The following is a 19,153-nucleotide window of genomic DNA, read 5'->3' on the forward strand; positions in this document are numbered from 1 at the left end:
GTATTATTCTACCTTGTTTTATTGTGTAGGTATGTGCTAGGAAAGGTGGGTGTATGATGGCAACATCTACAGCGGTAACAGTGACAGCGTTGACGGCAACACAGATAACAGCCAAGAAAACCACTGTTATTAATAAAATCCAAGAACTAACAAAAACCTGTAAGTTTAGTTTTAACATTTTCATTTGTGACTTAATACAAGTTCTATGCAGTTTTCAAATGTATGAATAAAGAAAATATTATTAATATCATGTAATAACCAGGCTGATAGAACTTGAATAGCTATGTGAAACAGTAGATAGTGTCTGCTTTCTAGGTTGTTATTTGAAATAAAAACCTAAGGACGGAACCTGCAGGTTGCATTTCAAATAACTGGAAATTTACATATTGGCACAAACTATAAAGACTACCGCCAGGTATTAGTGCACTTGTGACTTTGAGAATATCAATCATGGAAATAGGTCGCTCTCTGATTTACATAGACACAAACCGTAAAGAATATTTCGTGATATTGGTGGCCTTGTGACCGTAAAAATATCAACCACTGCTTACCTTGTGCACCTGAAATTCAAAGCATGTGGTTATTGGAAGTTAATATTACCTCAACATCAAGCCTTACATAAGGCTGATATGGGGATGAAATCAAATGAGGTATAACGTCTCACTGTTTTAAACTGACTGGGTAATGAAAAATGGCATATGCTATGCAGTGTGGTCCGTGGGAAATTTGCCCGTACAGCGGTGCAACAGCCTACTTTTATTTTACGTTCACGCCAACGTGTACATGTGACCTGGTGACTAGATATTGTTCTTTGCCAGACACTGCGTCTTGCACCACTGACAAGAAGAAACTACACCGAAAATCCTGAGGAACTTTCTCAATCAACTCTGGGTTCAAACCAGAGGTGTTCAGGTTCGCTAACCCATGTGTCTTACAAACTGAGTCTCCGTAAATTTATAGACATGCTGATATGTTGCATAATTATGTTCAATAAAACAGGGGAGGGCTGATTAGCTCTTGGCTCCTTGGGTACCCTTGAGGCAAATAATATATACGTGACATGAAAAAAAAACTAGCTTGATTTACCGTTTCCTCTCTGCACTCCGAGGCCCAGTCCGCCCGTGTAATAAAATATAAGCGTCATTAGCATTTACGTTCGTATATAGCAAATGTTACTGGTGGACATGTTGACATCTTTTAATCACTGTCTTTACTGATTGATCAAAAGTGTTTTAAAACGTATTCTAATTACAGCAAACCCCCTGGAAGGTGCTGTTGTGCTTTCAATCTATATGACATCGTCAACAGCAAGTACAAGACGAAAACGAGACGTTGCGACAACAGATCTTCATACACTTATGTTGGATCTTGTCGGTAACACTCTCGCCAACACCACTAAAACTGAATCAACGGTTAACACACTACTTGATGTTATGTCCATATTAAAATATACAGAAATGAGTGAAGCCGATCTGAACCGAGTGGTCTCCTACTATCAAGAAATTCTAACCTATCTAGAAGCCAACAGTCTACAGTTTAATAAAGACCGAGTAGTCTCCTTGATCGTTTTTGTTAGAGATATCAAAACCAGATTTATCATATCCTCATTCGATGAAGCCATTAGGAATACTATAATCAAGTCATTTACGTATGGTGACTTTGACAGCTATGTTGTACCTGCGTCTCATACGATGAAAATCAGTGAAGAATTCCCCAGTGCCAACTATACTACAGGCCCAGCCTCAAACCCAGTTGCTGTGAATTTTGGGACAACTATCCTTGAACAGTAAGAATATATACACTTTGTTAATTGCTCTGTAATGAAGAAAAGGTATCTTGATTTCATAGATTCTGCTGACAGTCAGTATTCACACTGAGAATAGAGAGAGTATAATTTTATATTAATAATTTCCAGCCATATATGGGTCTTTATCAGTGGCGGAAACTGGTAAACCCGGAGAAAATCAACAAGTTTGAATAGGCAGCCCTACTCCTTGTTACGTACAAGCAGAGAATCGATCAAAGACCGTATGATCAAAACCGCACACATTAAACCATCTTTTGGATCACAAAATTCTTTTAAATGATACAATTCCAGAGCACTTGAATAATGTCAATCCTGTACAAATTTGATGCAATCAGATATTGTGATGTTGAGTAAGTTAAGTTACACAAAAATTTGTCATTTCTCATATTTTGCTGACATATGTAGATGTAAGAAAAAAACTTTACATAAATTTAATTCTGGTTATATATATTTGTTTTTGTCGGTAATACCACAAGCACAGTACATAATGATAATGTTGTTAGTTAGTTAATTGTCTGTTGTAGTTTTTTATCGAAATGATGTAAATATAGACATGTAGTACACAGGGATATAAGGTGATCTGAGAACAAATTTTTGAAGTAGAATATCTGGTGGAATGTGGTACCACACAGGGAGATAAGAGGACCCGAGAAGACATTTTTGACCCCAATATTTTGTGGAACTCTTGTGGTAAACAACACCACAGAATATAATCTGGTAGAATATACTAACAAGATGATAGGATAAATTATTAATGTTCCAGCAAAATAAATATAAAATGTTTCATAAATTTTTCATGGTCCAACCCTCCCACACCCTCCCAAACCTTGCCATGTCTAGTTTTCTGTACTCTGCTCTTTTTCTGTACTCGATTCTTTTTCTGTATTTTATAGATATGATAGTTGGACGTGTGGGTCCAATACTTGTAGTGGTGTTGCTATCCTGTCCAATCATTATGAGACAAACAAAGATCCCTATTCTACGTTAACATCAGACAAAAATGAAAGGTCATCTGACATTATAGATGTAATCCTTGTAGACCCACTTACTGGTACGTATAGCAAATTCTAGAATAAATCATGTGTGCTCATTGGACTAAAGACCCCCACATAAGCAACTGGAAATGTGCAGAGCACGATTCAGAAATCTTTCTGGTGGCTTCAACCTTTCCTGGATTATTGTTCATGATCACCAAAAGGCTGATTTTCAAGACACAAGTCTCCAAAAAGGTGCAGAGTCCAATTCAGATATCTTTCTGATGATTTCGACCAATCCGGAGTAATGTTTTCAGGCTCACCGGAAAACTGATCTTTGATGTACCGCAATAGACATAAAAAATTGACATACTCTTTCTTGATTATGGATGGGTCATACAATGCTAAGTGAACACCTCATACCACAGCTTTGGCCACTGTATTTATTCCCTATTCTACGCATTTTGGTGACAGATCGTTTTGTCTATCTCTACTAATATATTATTATTATTATTATTATTATTATTAACATTTATAGAGCGCTATCTTCCACAAAACGTGTTCAGATGCGCTGTACAATACAATTCAATAAAATATGTAATAAAAATAAATATACATATAGGAAAACTAAATAAATCTATAGAAGTAAAACATAACATGGTAGCGCAGAATAAAATCTGATATCACTAATAGGTTTTAAAAGAATTATAAGTTAAAGGCTTTCTTAAACAAAAATGTTTTAAGAAGTGACTTAAAAGAGATTAAATTTGTACAGCATCTTATATTAAAAGGTAAAGAAGTCCATAATTTCGGTGTCTGGACGGTAAAAGATCGATCTCCAAAAGATAAAAGTCTTGCTGATTTATTTACAAGTATTTCCCAGAAGCCCAAGGTCTTTTAGAGACATAACCGATGATTGCCCTGAAGCCAAGGTGTCAAGACTTTACGATGATTTTTCGCATCCCAAGGTCTTTGAGACCTAACAATGATTGCCCGGAAGTTTAGGTTTTATAAACTTTACGATGATTGCTCGGAAATCAAGGTCTTTAGGATCTTACAGATGATTACCATTGAGCCCAAGATCTTGAAGACCTTGCCAATGAACATCAGATCTTTAGAAGACTTTACTGACTCGAAAGGGTTCAAGTAATATATTATTTTGTTTATATAGGAGCTGTTCTACCAGCTGTTACCAGTTTAGCAGTACCTGTCAGATTTGTTTTCCCCCTGACTAAACCTAAGTCTGGTAAAAGCTATATGTGTAAATACTGGGACACTGGAAGTAGTTCCTGGAAGACAGATGGTATGGTTACTACTGGTATGGACAGTTCAACAGTGACTTGTACCTCAAACCATTTAACTAGTTTCGCAGCCTTCGAAACAGGTAAGTAATAATTGCTTTTTATACGGTCATATTGAACTGTAAATAAAGTGATCATCAAATTGATCATCAAATTGATACACAATTGATTTGAAATTGATACACAATTGATTTGAAATTGATACAATTGATTTGAAATTGATACACAATTGATTTGAAATTGATACACAATTGATTTGAAATTGATACACAATTGATTTAAAATTGATACGCAATCGATTTTTACGATTTCCAATATCGCAAACAACCAATTACTAGTACACATTTTGTATAATAAATGTTAGCACAAGGAAGATATAGAAGCCAATTAAATTTTAATTATTCTGATAATTGCTTCATGGGTTGTTGGCCTTGATCATGCTGCCATTAAATACAAATGACTACATGTGTGATAACCTGTGTGTACTGCTCTGATGACCTAGCTGCTATGACATATGTTTCACTGCCTGTAACACACAATAAAATGGAGAGTAACGATCCTGGTATAATCTAAAGTGAATAGAATTATCTTTTTGGGGGCTTTGTTAGCAATGGGGGTCAAAATCAAATTAAATGTAATTTAGGGTGGATCATTCTTGATTGTAGTGTGGAAGTTTTGATATGACCAGCTTAAAGTCTGTATTTCTTATGCCCGTATTGCTGTCATTACAGACGTGTGATTTTTGCCCCCAAAAATTGTATAATACAATAAAAAAAAGCGATCTGTTTTACAGACCTAATGCGACATCCGTCTTTTATCTCTGTCCAAGATGACTGACCTTTAAAAGGTCAGACCGCTGTAGTTCTAAGCGTTACGTCACATCACAATGTTTACCAACAAAGCAAGATGGCATCGATAACGCCAAAAAAGATTACTTCTGTGGCTTGTTTTTGTTGTTTTAAAACAAACACGAGCAGGTCAATCAGATTAGACGGTAAAAATGTACTTCTGAAAGAATTCAGAGTAAACAAACAGAAAAAAACGTCAAATTGATGGTCACACGTGCGTTGTTTACATCGAACGTAGTAATATGAACTGGTACGGGCAAAATTATATCATTTTACCCATTTTACGCCTCCGCGTACTATTTTCTGTACCTATTTACGCTAAATATGGAATATTTTTTATCAAGATATACTTCAAACACCTTTATTTATTTTTCTAATACTAAAAAAAAATGTTTCAGAATTTAATTTGTCGAAAGAAAAAAGTTAATATTTTGTAGTCATTAAGTCGCATCGATGTCATCCTTATCAGTGATTGTAGCGGCCAAGCGAATATTCACTGCGGATCAGTGTGTAAAAAAAGGTGTTTGAGTGATAAGGTCAACATAGAAACACATTTATACTACATTTCTGCCAATGGCGATGAAGCGCAGTAATTTTGAATATCTGCAAAGGAAGTAGTATTTGGAGCAGACAACCACCCCTCCTATCTCATTAAATGTTAGAAATTCAACATCATTAAGGATTTTATTAAGAAGTATTCTACTTCTGTGATAGAGTAACCTAACAAAAATAAATGTTCTTATTTCCCGTATTTTTTTTTTATCTTTCAGCGAGTATTGACGAATCAAGTAATCTTGGTGCCATTATTGGTGGAACCATTGCTGCCATCGTCATCGTTGTTATCATTGTGATTATTATTGTTGTCGTTATCAAAAAGAAAAAGGAAAATAAAATCAATTCAACAGAAAATTTAAGAGCAGCAGAGCATGGTGGTAATTAAACAGAGCATGGTGAGGGAGATATGTATCAGGTGTGTTGTCCGTCCATTTTAATGTCCTCTAATATTATTTTTTATTTGGAAATCTAGTTTATAAAATAAGTGAAATAGTAATGGATTGTTTTAAATACATGGGTATATATTTATATATTAAAATTCTGTTTTGGGTTCTCTCGAATCCATAATTCTTTGAAAGACATCTGCTGGTTTATGGAAACATTTATACCACTATTTAACAAATAGTTACATTTTTGATGACACAATATATACCGTATAATGCACAATTTTTCTAACATTCTTATAAATTTCATGATTGTATATTTAAAGTGAAATGTACAGTTACTACGGTACATAATGTTTAAATATTTGAACTGTGATAAATTAATGTATTATCAATACCCATATTTAAGTTTGACTTCAATTTGTGTATATTTGTGTATACAATATATTTTAATATTAATGATCTATTAGAGTTTGCATCTTCAAGACTTCAGAAAATTTATACAATTGAAAATCCGTTATTTCTGCAGGGTATAAATTACTAGGGTGTAAATTCGTTTTCTAATTACTGCTGAAAATAACCAATTTTAAGAAAATCAAAATATATTTATTTTTGTGATTACATTTTGTGTACTTGTATATAGTTGCTTATATTTTATGTGTTTATAATGAAAGAATCTCATGCAAAGCAGAACCGACAAGACAAACCTGTGGACAAGAAAAACTACACAGACATTGCAAGAAATAACATTAAACACTGAATCAAGTTATTGGCTCTGGTTTCTGGTCATATTCCCATTATTTTTACCCTTTTTCGACCCAGTTGAATGGATTTGTACCAAAAAAAAGACATTGACAAAATACAGCGGTCCATCAAGCATTAATTCCATTGACAGAGAATAATTTATTATAAACCAATGATATTGAAAATTAACGATAGTCACAGTAACTATAGGGAGAATTTGTAAACCTTATAGACACATTTTTAAAGGTCGTCAGATTTTCAATTTATTATCTGCCTCATGTGACGAATCACACGTATATTTATAACATATTGAATGTTGCATAGGCTAATTCAAAGTTTTATCTTATCCGTCCAAATAGGAGAAATATATATTTTAAAGCATACTTCTATTCCTTTATTAATTATATTTTTGCATTAATACCTAATTTGATTATGATTGTTTCACACACAATGTGAAATGAGTTTTTTAGAATAAAAAGAGCGAGAAGATTTAAGGGGTGGTGGGATTATAGATTTACGATGGTTTGATCATATTACCAGAACAAATGAATGATATTGTAATAGCAAAATATTTTGTTAAATCTGGAGCCTTAAGAATGTGAGTTTTTTTTAAGAATGAAGAGCGAGAAGAGTTAAGGGGTGGTGCAAGTATAGATTTACGATGGTTTGATAATATTACTAGAACAAATGAAGGCAGGGCCTTGAAGAGATTTATTCCCAGTCATTCTAGAAATCGTTTCTAGAAGCTAAAAATTATTGGATTTCATTTTTATCTGACTTAAATTTCGATTATTTCGCTCGTTAATTATAATGTAATTTAGCGTAAAATGGAGTTAATCTGTAGTTCAAAAATAATTTGGTTAGGTTTGATATATTGACATCAATTAAGTTTCTTTAAGCCATTTCATTATTGTTTGAAAGGTTCTGGCTCCAGTAAATTGAGAATATATTTTACTATTTCATGCAATATAAAGGTGATGAAATAAAGGTGGTAACTCTTGTTATGAAGCCCTCTTATTTATGACTGTATATAAAATATATATATGTATTACCTGATTGGGTGGAAATTTGAAAACCTCGTAAACTTTTAACGAAGAATAAGAAATGAGAAGTGATAAAACTGACTGTGGATAACTCAAACCTAGTCCGTCTGATTTTGGAGTGTTTGAAATAATGCCATATAAAAAAATCCTGGTTCTCAGATAATCCCGCATAACCCGTTTTTATAAACAGTCATTAATTACCGCGTGTAAATGTTATACCCGGTTACAGCGAGTAGCTCTAAACAAATATTTGAATGAAGCCTGAAATGTGACATAGGCTCGTATATCAAGTACACAACCCTGATAAATGACAATCATAAATGATACTGGATAATGTAACAACACTATTATAGTGATAACAGAGATCAGTTTCGGTTTCTTCCTCTCTTCCTCCCGTCTCTCCGTCTTCCGGTCTCGTCCTCGTCTTCTAACTACTGTCAGCAAACGTATGGTTGTATACATTTCAACAATAGGGAAAGTTGATACAAACGTCTTATAAGGTACTGGACGTACACACTCAAGGTCATTATCATAAATGGAGTTTACAAGTGATCATATGAATTCGCTGACTGGTATATGTGTACATAGGTCATATCTACAGTGTCAATTCATATGGGATTAATTAAGTCTTTAATTACAACACAGCGCGTAAATGTTTAGAACAAGGTGTGTAGTTGAATTGAAAAGCCAATATCATATATTATCAAAACCAGCTGGGGGTCAATAAGTTCACTGCATCTCAATAATAGTTTTTATTTTATAAGATAGAAAGTTTTATGAAAGTTATTGAGCACTAGCTTTGTCACAATAATCACACATTCCCGTTTAAACAATGCGATGAGATACATGTAGTGCCTTGAGCTGAAAAGTAATATTATGAGAAGTCATTTAACCCAGTAGTGATCCTTTGGCAAAATGAAAACACAAAAATAAAAACCACCCTTCTGCATCAGATTTTTTTTGGGGGTAAGGATTGTCTAAGAGCCAGAATATTTTTTTGTATGGCCTAAATGTAATCATTTTATGAAATCTGAAGAATTGTTTTTATTTGCTTTATTCATGAATATTCTATACCTGTCTATTTTCTTAGTTTCAAAGTATTTCAGGGTGTTTATTTGCTAACTTGTAAAAAGTCTTGATCTTTGATAGGTTTTTTTTTAGTATGTATACACGTTGTCATGGTCGACCAAGAAACTTATTATGGTGTACTCAAATTTGAAAACGATAAAATATTTTAAACTTGACACATGTTGTGTTGAGGATTGGTAAATTAATATCTGTAGGAAAAGAGTTTATTGAAACGTAGTCGTGATTCATGAGTTATAATGAGTTTCTTGGCCTCCCAGACATTTTAATTTAAATTCGACAAAATCAAAATCATTGATTTATGATGATGCTATATTTACTATATTATATTTATATGCACTGGTTAAAAATAAAGTTTAAAAAAACCCAAGATTTTATCATTTATTTATTCTCTCAAATTTTCACGTTTAGTCCTCTCCACTAGATTTCCTTGATGGTCCAAAGTGGAGTTTGCACAATATAACTCGTGTACTACCAGCTAGTAAACTGTTTGCAATGGTCAATTTTTGATAGAATTTGTGGCATCTGCAGTGTTGATGTATTTAATACCGCCAATACGTCGCAACTGGAAGTAACACGATCTACACAGATGATCAACTTGAGTCTCTAAGGTAAGACATGAATCAAGGACCACGCCAAGATCCTTATCCATACTAGAAACTTGAATGGTGGAATCTCCAATGGTTACACTTGTTTCAGATAGTTCCTGTAATCGTTTCTTTGTTCCAAAAATGATTGCTTCTGTCTTATCAACATTTAATTTTAGTTTGTTTGGTCATCCAAGATTTTATATCCCGAGAACATAAGGTTACGGTGTTACGAGCATGGGTGATCTGATTTGTCTTGAAGGATGACACAAGTTGTGTATCACCAGCGTATGAAAGGTGATCGATGCCGTGTTGGGATATAATGTTAGCCACAAATGACGAGTAGAGGAAGAATAACATTTGACCTAGAAGCGATCCCTGGGGTCCTCTACATTTAAGGATAACTGGGTCAGATTTAACATCATTTATTATAACCTGTTGACTGCGATTTTCAAGGTAGGGCATAAACCAAGTATGTGCACTTCCTGTTATTAGGAATTCATTTCTGAGGCGACTGGAGAGGATTTGTTGATCCACAGTATTAAAAGCTGCCAAAAGGTCCAATAGAATAAGTGCCGTTACATAAACCCTATCCACAGAAAATCTGATGTCGTTTAAGACTCTTACAAGACTAGTTTCTGTGCTATGTGATGGACAGTGGGCTGACTGAAACTTGTCCCAAAGATTGTTTATCGAAAAATGAGAAGCAAGACTTCTGTTCAGGATTGGAATTTTGAATATTATTTACCACATCTTGATGTCCAATTGGACATATTCCTGGTCGGAGGTTTGGAAAATAGCTTAGGACACCTCCGGCATATACGGGCGAAATAGCATTCATTAAATCCAGTATAATCCTTAAAATTTATTGCTTGAATGCGGGTTGTGCCAGTTATAACCACTACATAGCTAATTAACATTTATTAATGGATTCACTTATGGTTTTAAAATTTGTTCTTCCTAGAGTTCCTGTTTTCAGATGTCATATGGCAGTCTTATTCGCATGATCCTTCTTATACTGGAATTTGCATTCAATGCTCTTAACATGCCCCTGTCCCACAATGTTATACTGATTGGGCATTCGTCTGAAACTACAGGAGATACATTTTGATGTTTCTCCACTAGGTCAACACAGCACAAGTTGTTTTTTTTTTTAGAAATCCTGACTATACATACTTGTCGATTCTGTATGGTTTTTTTATTTGTGGATACAATACTGGCCTGCTTCTTGCAAGTCCATCTTTCCACCCCCATTTCAGAAGACAGAAAAGCTTAAATAATATACCATTATTGTTTAACTTCATATTATGTCCACCCTCTTAAAACTCTAATTCGAAGACCACCAAATCAATTGTTTTGTCAAATCAAGTTAATTCGAAAATGATATTTTTCACTGACCATTCAGAAGAGTCACCACCTCTTAAAACCCCCTTATAATTTTGCATTAACTCTATTCGTCTGCAATATCAGGTATTCATTTTAGAACATGGTCTACATTTTATAAATGAAATCAGGTTTAACATACTATTTTTCTGTACCGACTGGGCTAATGAAGACGGGCATACGCCATGTAGTGTGCCATGGGGGAAATTTTGACTGAACAGCCTACTCGTATACTGAATTCCAACTGTCAAAACTTCTTTTACATGCACACGGGACTTCTGTTGTTATCATATCCCAACTTTCTCGGGCAACACCAGGAATGAACCCCCGTTCTCGAAGCTAGCGAGCCAGCGTCTTTACACGCAGTTTACCAGTCTACATTTTATGAGGGTCTTAGTTCTTGGCTTTATAGACACCTGCTGGCAAAGTAAGAAACAAAACAATGCATATTTTGTAGTCGGATTAGAAGTTTAATGTCTTCTCCAAATATATACAGAATATATATCAAGTTCTGCTCATAAAAACTGTTACAATAACATACAAAACAATTTTTCTGTTTTAAAAAAAAAATGACAAAAAGAATGGAATTTAATTGTTTTCTAGTTCATTGATATTATATTTGTTTTCAAAAATTGGTAAAAATAATAGAAAAATTTTGTATTGCATAATTCAAAATATATCTGACAATTCGAAGTAAGTAAAAGCATATAAGATAATAATTCAGCAACCATAGTTTATTTTTCATCAATATATTCATACTTTTAAAAAATATTCTGTATTTCAATACTTAATGCTACTAATTCTGAAATACTATGGGTGATAATTATTGCATTGCAGACAACAAACTAATATATTTCTATAACTAGTGTAAACTACCAAAAAAAAAATGTATATTCACATTAGGTATTACAGTGGTTCTATTCTACCACCTTATTTATTGCATCAGCATACATTTGAAAAAACTAATTCCTATACATGTTTTTTAACTCATCACAAATACAACCTACAGTAATTCCAATTTTATACAACTATATTATTGCTCAGGGCAGTAAATGTAAAATAGCTTTTTAATATCTCAGCAACTATATGAATGAATATAAAAATTCATATTGCATGTTCACAACACAAAACTATCTTAATAAAAAATAAAATTTAGTTAAGTACAAACCTTAAAAAAAAGTTTAGCAATGAAATATTCTGTAAGCAGGTTTCAATAATTCATCAAAGTTAATTATTGAAACAGTCGTAAAAAATGTTTTTGAACTGTTTTGTTCTGAATGCGCTTAGAAACACTCTGTGATGAAGCACTATATAAATCAAATAATAATAATAATAATTGCATTCAATCTTAAATAAACTTTAAACTTTTTTTCTTTTGAATGAATTTTGAAAATCGATATGAGATGAGATCAAAAAAAAAAATTCATTAGTTCTTGCCATTCAATTAAATTCTATATAATTAGTTCAAACTTTTTAAATATTTTATCCATTTTTTATCAATTCGTAACACTTAGGGTCACATGATCGCCAAAGAAAAATATTTATCTATATGTGACAAATACCAATACAAGTGAATTAAATTCACAGCCATCAGTCTAATATTTCAATATTCTTAAACTGATCTGTTTTACATAAAACTTACTTTATTTCATTAAGCATAATGTAAGAGAATATTTAAAAAATACCTACAAATGAAACAATTAAAGTTTATGAGCTAAGTAACTAAATAAATAAAGCCTCTTCTATATATATGTACATTAGGATATTTTTGTGTAGAGAGGTTGACAACCAAATTCATCTTATTATTGCATTTTCAGGTTTATTTAGATTCCCTTCTTCACATTACAAATAATAAGTTCATGTACACTGAATCAATGCCATTTACAAATAATATACATTATGTACATTTATATTTAAATATAAATATCACTATAATGTGACCAAGTAAACTGCAAATTCTAATAATATATATATTGTTAGAACATATTATTGCTCTCAAATGAGGGTAAAAACCACTCTAATTCCTAGTTATATTACAGCTTTACAAGTAATATGGTGTGGATTAAAATAAAAATAATCTGGAAATTCATATTTTTCTAAGATTTTCTTAATCTGTTTCAATTTTGTAGAATTTGTAAAACCATAGCATTATTACTTTACTCTTGACAATTTCTGGACATTTTTCCTTAATCAACCAATACAATTACCTATTTCCTACATGCACTGCTTGCTGGACAATTAATTAAGGCTATATAAAACCTTTGCATGAATAGGAAAGAAAATGCCATTTGGAGTGAGTGATGCATCTTGATTGTTTCAAATAGAAATGGTGAAATATTTACAACCTTGTTAATATTTACAAGTATCTGTTCAATATAATATTAGCACTTAAAACCCCTTTGTTCTTCATGGCCATTCTATATATATTTATATATGTATATATAGTAGATTTATATTTCTTAAAATATGATCCATCAGCAACAAACTATGTATAGATAGTAGATTCATATTTCTTAAAATATGATTCACCAGCAACAAACTAGGAACTTAGGATTGTTGTATGTACAAAGATCATACTCTGGCTGTATTGACTGCCATATTTATTATATATTGGGAAATGTCGATAACCTGAAATACAAATCATATCAAAATGAAATGAAATGGGGTTTCACATCCTACTGTTCTGTTCCGACTGGGCTAATGAAGATGGGCATATGCCATACAGTATGCCATGAGGCCAATTTTGTCCAGACAGCTGCAATACGGCCTGCTCCTATGTGCACGCCAATGTGTACATGGGACCTTGGATTTCTGTCCCATACGAATGACTATACCTTCCTCTAATCTGCACCATTGACAAGGGAGAACCACACCGGAAAATGCAGATTAACTTTCTCAGCCCCACACCGGGATCAAACACAAGACCTCCAAGTTACTGACCCAACATTCTACTCACTATATTAAAGTGCTCCAAATTTGCTATATAAGCTAAATACATGTATATATTGTTGTATTCTAATATTCTATTATAGGTATGGTATCTTCCCAGAGCTTAGACATTTATTTTATTTTTTTTTAAATTAGTTTTATCTAGAGTAGACATAAAGACTTGGAACTTACCTTCTTGCATACTGTTAAAAGGTAAGCAATAGTAACCAATAAAATCATCTCTCCCTCTATCTTCATCTTTAACAACAAATCTCACCATAGCTAATTCTGGTACACGCACAGTAAAATTAAATGACTCATACCATCTTGGATTTAATCCTGAAAAACACAAAGACAAACAAGACCATAATCTACTGTTAAGAGATAATTAGCGAATTCGAAAGACTATCATACAAAGAAAAATATAAAATTAATGTTCTAACCTTTTATCACTACACATTATTTAAAGACTTCTTTAAAGGCATAAGGAAGGACAATTTCGAAAATTAAAATTTAAAATTTTACTGGTCTAAGTTTTCTCTCATCATAGCTTTGACTTTTAAAGCATGTGATTAACTTTGACTTCTTAACACTAAGCTCTATAGCTAGCATATGACATTTAAAATTCCAAGAGAAAAAAAATCACAAGAGTAAATTTTATTGGTTGGAGCATTATATTTCCAAATGATCTATGTATATCCACTGATCAACGGATATGTAATTAAACTTTGCAAATTAAAGGAATATCAATTTTAACTGAATAAAAAAAATGAACGTCTTACCATTATTATCAATAGCTTTTGTTCTTGCTTCGTGATAATCTGATGAAACGCCATGTATCTCTACTTTGACAAATGGATCTATAATCTCACCACGATCAGAATCTTTAGGTTTAGGTATTTGATAACCACTAACAATCTGTTATAAAAGGCATAGTTATCTAAAATGGCTAGAAATCTTTGATCTAGGTCAAAAATAAAATTATCGATTCCATTGGGATTTGTGTTTTGATTTGTTGTGAAAGATGACAATTAACTGGTCTTCATTGAAAATTTGATATGCATAGATAAAGGTTATGTCGAAATGTAATCAATTGTGTGTTCCTGTGTCGACACAATACATATGAGTCAAAAAAGAAACTAAAATTGCTTAATTGGTAAACAGATATCTGCTTAAAAATATTTAAATTATTGAATCACATAGGGCTTGTCCTATCACTAATCACTAGTCAAACTAACAATTTTCTTTAATTGACCTACATCAAATAGGTTTATCACCTTTATCATATAATGTGTCCCTGCCTCAATTTTGAATGTTTACAAAAAGGATTTGTAGCAATTCTATAGAAACCTAATCGATAAAATTGAGGAAATAAAATATTAGAAATATTTACTTACTGTAATCCGTAAAGTCTTTGTATTATTATTAACAACAGTACCATTGACAATACCAAACATTGCATCTATTTAAAAAAAACCACAAATATTTATAAACACTATCAATGATATAATATTTCAGTTAATAAATTTCAAAGATGTGAATATATATAAAAATGCACTGTCAAAATATCCAGAATTTTTCTTTTTTTTCTCAACCCGATATTTTGAAATGGCTATTTCAAGTAACAATATTACACATATGGCTGATATATACATATCTTTCAAACTAAATATTCAACTCATTTTATTAATATTAATCAATAGGCCCAATACATTATGAGATAAAAATTTAATTGCATCTTTAGAGTGTTTTTTTGTTATTAATTTCTAACTGATGATACAGATTGTGCAGCACATTTAAACACAGTAATATTTTTAACTGTACTGAACTGTTATCATTTGGAATAATAAAATCACCCTTTTGTTACAAGTTGATAGCTACAGCTTAGTAAGGTATTATTTGTCAGCAGTGATAAATATGAAGTTACAAAAAGAAAGCTAAGAATGAAGTTCAATGTCTCATCAACACTGTTAAGGTTATTTTGAGATTAATGAAAGTTGGGAGTTATTTGACTATGGTTATGTGCAACAAGCAAAGGACAAGAATGAGTCATATAGACTTTTACAAATTGAAATTGAAACTGGGAATGAAATCCTGAAAGCTCTAACTCTCTGACCAAAACCAAAGATGGGCTAGTTGTAAGTCTAGTTCCCAAATTATCATCAGTTTCCAAAACAATTTAAGCAATTAATCAGAAATTGTAAAATAGCTGTTTCAAGATTAAAGAAGCACTATAATAATCTCTTTTCTATGATTTCATAAACATTATCCTTTGATATTTAATATCAACTTTTTACGAATGTTTATATCCCATTATCACCATTATTTGTTATAATTGATTAACAAAGTAATTGTTATCTCAGCCCTTAGGTATTATACTTCCACCAAATGTTTCTGCATAAAGATCGCCAAATAATGACCTGACGTCCTTACCTCTGTTGTAACCTGGTTGAAATGGGTCATTTCGAGGTCGCATGCTGTGAACCGTGGCTTTGGGGAATTTGTTTGAAGATGAACCGGTATTCTCACCTGATAAAAGGAAGTTGGGCTTTAACACATAACCCGTACCTCCATTATCCAAAAATCTTCCATGATTCAATTGCATAGGTTCACTTCCTGTTTGGTAGTTCAATGCAACTATTAATAAAAAAAAAAGATCATTTGTAATTATATAATTCAATAGTGTCAATGCTATCATTAGCTACACAAGTCACAAAATCAGTTTGCAAGCATTACAAAGCATTGAAGTTTATTCAAAAATTACATATACAGAAGGACTATAAACTGATTTGCAGAAAAATTACTTTACAAATTGGGGTCAGATGCATTTTTTAATTTGATAAATCTCCACTCTCAACGGTTGCACCAAGCTACTCCTTTGTTGAAATACTGCATGCAGATGGTCAATCGATAGCTGGCTTCCACATTCGTCTTTTTTTAATAAGATATGTGCTTTTTATTTGACAGCCTGTTATAAATTGACACACATAAAGATATCTATAGAATGGTATTTGTATTACCATAATATTTTAAAAATTTGGGAGGAAGATCCATTGCTGAACAGATGTTTTGTGTGCAAACTGCAAAGGTTTAACGCATATGCATTGGATCATATGGTCTTTCATTGAGTCAAGTGGTTAGGTTTCGATTCCCCTGTTGCACGTGACAAGGAATAGGGTCGTGTTCCAGTCTAGTTATTTTTCTCTGAGTTTGCAGGTTTCCTTCTACTGCTAAAGACCCCTACATGCAAGCAAATTATTAAAATAAAATTTAACCATCATGTTATTCAAGAAATGACCTAGTGTCTGTTGAGTGGGTGTTAAACCCAATACCTCTCCCTCGCTTATGCATACTACAAATCACTCCGAATAGTGGTGAATCGGAATTAATAAAAATTTGTGATGATTTAGTAAAAAAAATCAAAAAGATCGTAGAGAACCTGTAGTAGTTACGTAGCAGTTACGAATAGTTTACGAAAGAGTTATGAAAATTCGTGGGTAATCAGGTGAAAAATATGCCAGATATCAAGGTAGAGTTCTACTAAATGAAAGAATCATCTATACAAATTAAAGTGATTCAATTACGAATGAGTTACAGATATGCAGAACTGCTTACGAATATGCAGAATTAAGTGATGAATAATGTCGTTAAAGCTACGAAAAGTTTAAGATAATTGGCACTAGTCATCAAACAATCGAATAGGAAGCTGTTACGGACAGTAAGAATGGGTTACGACAGGTTTACGATACATCTACAAATTCCATAATTCGTAGATCGTCCATGAAAGTTTTTGACAAACCAAAACTTTCGTGGTCGAACTACGAATTGCTACGAACAATACAAATGTGTAAGAACCAAATAAGAATCACTCACGAACTTCAAGAACCGTCTACAATTTATCTACAAATTGGAAAAAGATTGGCTTCGGGTCGATTCATGGCATTCGTAACCCATATGAAAACTGGCCAGAAAAGGGTTTGTTTCAAAAATCACTTACAAACTTCAAGAATCATTTCCGATTTATCTGCGAATCGGAAAAATTTTGGATTCGGAGCAATTCATGGCATTCGTAGCCCATGCAAAAGCCAGGTATAAGATGAATGATTAGTATCAGCCTGAAATCATAGTAAAAAATGAAGTATTTTAGGGTAGAAATCAACACATAAAGTTTAAAATATCCCTTACCTACTTGACAGCCTGCATTCCACATTGGTACTGGATTATAATTACTAGAGTCAGTACGTGAACCAGCAGGGTAAATGCGCAACAGTTTACTATGACTTAATAAATTTACTTCACAAGCTTGTGTCTGTAATAATTTCTCTATCTTTCCTTCTACCAATGAAAATATTACAAATGCTCCATCTGCAAAACAAGTTATGATAAATCATCTTTAAAATGATTGAATTCTGATAATAATAAGAGAGCATACATGTATATAATAATTAACATGTACCCGTATATAATTAAAAGTGAATATGTAGGCTATTTTATCAGAAAGAATATACAAAAAATCACAATAAATACCTTCTGCCATTGCCCTATCTACACCTTTAAAACTAACACTTTGAAGGGCAGTAATATCTGACATCTCCTTCACCATTTTATGTTTGGACTTTTTATCTTCTGCAGGAGATGGTATATTATTATTATTTTCTGCAGACTCATCTTCATCACTGACAACTTCTGCTTCAGGAAACGGTAGTCTTTTTCCCTTGTAAAAAAAATGTGAACATTGTTAAATCCATCAAAACGTTTTCTTTTTATCTATATATAATCATATAATCATATCTCTGCATTAGTCTTAATTGCTACATGATTTCTTTGCTACAAATTTTACCTAGTACTATATTACTGATACCTTGTTACAGGCTGGATAATACCGTGTTAAAATAGTCAAGGACACAAAAATTCAACATCCAGTCTAAATGAAATAGTTTTTTGCACTGACTGGGGTAATGAAGACGGACATACACCATACAGTGTGCTGTGACGAAAATCTTGCCCGGACAGCGATAGTACAACCAACTCTAATTGACATGAATTCCATCTCTCAACGTGCACGCCAATGGGTACACAGGACCATGTTTTTTTCCAACCATTCGAAAAACTAGACACTGTCTTTCCTAGGCCATCTGTCCGGCACCACTGACAAGGGGAAACTGGCCAACATAGGGAGTGAACTCGAGACCTGGTCGGCATTTTGCTCACTGAGGTTTAAGCTATTGAATATTTGCAATGGAATCGATGGTTACTTTATGTATGTTTACCTTAATTATTATCTTGTGTTTAAGATCTTCTGGTGATGGCATAGCTTTTAAATAAGCTCCCTCTGGTGACCATAATAAATCTTTATAGTGTTAAGGTCATGAATTAATAAAAATATTCTACTACAAGATTTGATCAAGTTCAGTGGTCAACTATTATATATTGGCTTAATAGTCTAACAGTGTCATGGATTCGATCCCAGGCTACTTTGGTCACCTGCCTAACCTCATGAGATTTTCATCAGCT

The 19,153-nt window shown here is 32.7% G+C and overlaps 2 protein-coding genes across 8 annotated transcripts in view; one reads left to right on the forward strand and one right to left on the reverse strand.

Annotated features, from left to right (window-relative positions):
- The window catches only part of LOC126823605 (mucin-4), a 69,730-nt gene extending 60,619 nt beyond the window's left edge, over positions 1-9,111 (forward strand). Inside the window, exons 20-24 of the mRNA XM_050552531.1 lie at positions 30-159; positions 1,255-1,786; positions 2,701-2,858; positions 3,953-4,165; positions 5,701-9,111. Of these exons, the coding sequence (XP_050408488.1) occupies positions 30-159; positions 1,255-1,786; positions 2,701-2,858; positions 3,953-4,165; positions 5,701-5,870 (1,203 nt within the window). The 3' untranslated portion in view covers positions 5,871-9,111. The remainder of the gene's footprint in view (positions 1-29; positions 160-1,254; positions 1,787-2,700; positions 2,859-3,952; positions 4,166-5,700) is intronic.
- Positions 9,112-11,166: 2,055 nt separating this feature from the next.
- Positions 11,167-19,153, reverse strand: part of LOC126823608 (1-phosphatidylinositol 4,5-bisphosphate phosphodiesterase eta-2) — a 78,697-nt gene continuing 70,710 nt past the window's right edge. For 6 of the 7 annotated variants that reach the window (XM_050552535.2, XM_050552536.2, XM_050552541.1 and 3 more), the window contains 8 exons: positions 18,910-18,989; positions 18,167-18,353; positions 17,825-18,004; positions 16,073-16,276; positions 15,037-15,101; positions 14,422-14,557; positions 13,832-13,978; positions 11,167-13,339 (listed from right to left, as the gene is read on the reverse strand). In XM_050552535.2, the coding sequence (XP_050408492.1) occupies positions 13,251-13,339; positions 13,832-13,978; positions 14,422-14,557; positions 15,037-15,101; positions 16,073-16,276; positions 17,825-18,004; positions 18,167-18,353; positions 18,910-18,989 (1,088 nt within the window). In that variant the 3' untranslated portion in view covers positions 11,167-13,250. The remainder of the gene's footprint in view (positions 13,340-13,831; positions 13,979-14,421; positions 14,558-15,036; positions 15,102-16,072; positions 16,277-17,824; positions 18,005-18,166; positions 18,354-18,909; positions 18,990-19,153) is intronic. The other variant, XM_050552540.2, reaches the window with a different exon arrangement.

This window comes from Patella vulgata, chromosome 6, assembly GCF_932274485.2.
Source record: "Patella vulgata chromosome 6, xgPatVulg1.2, whole genome shotgun sequence".
In the NCBI taxonomy this organism is placed as follows: Eukaryota; Metazoa; Mollusca; class Gastropoda; family Patellidae; genus Patella; species Patella vulgata.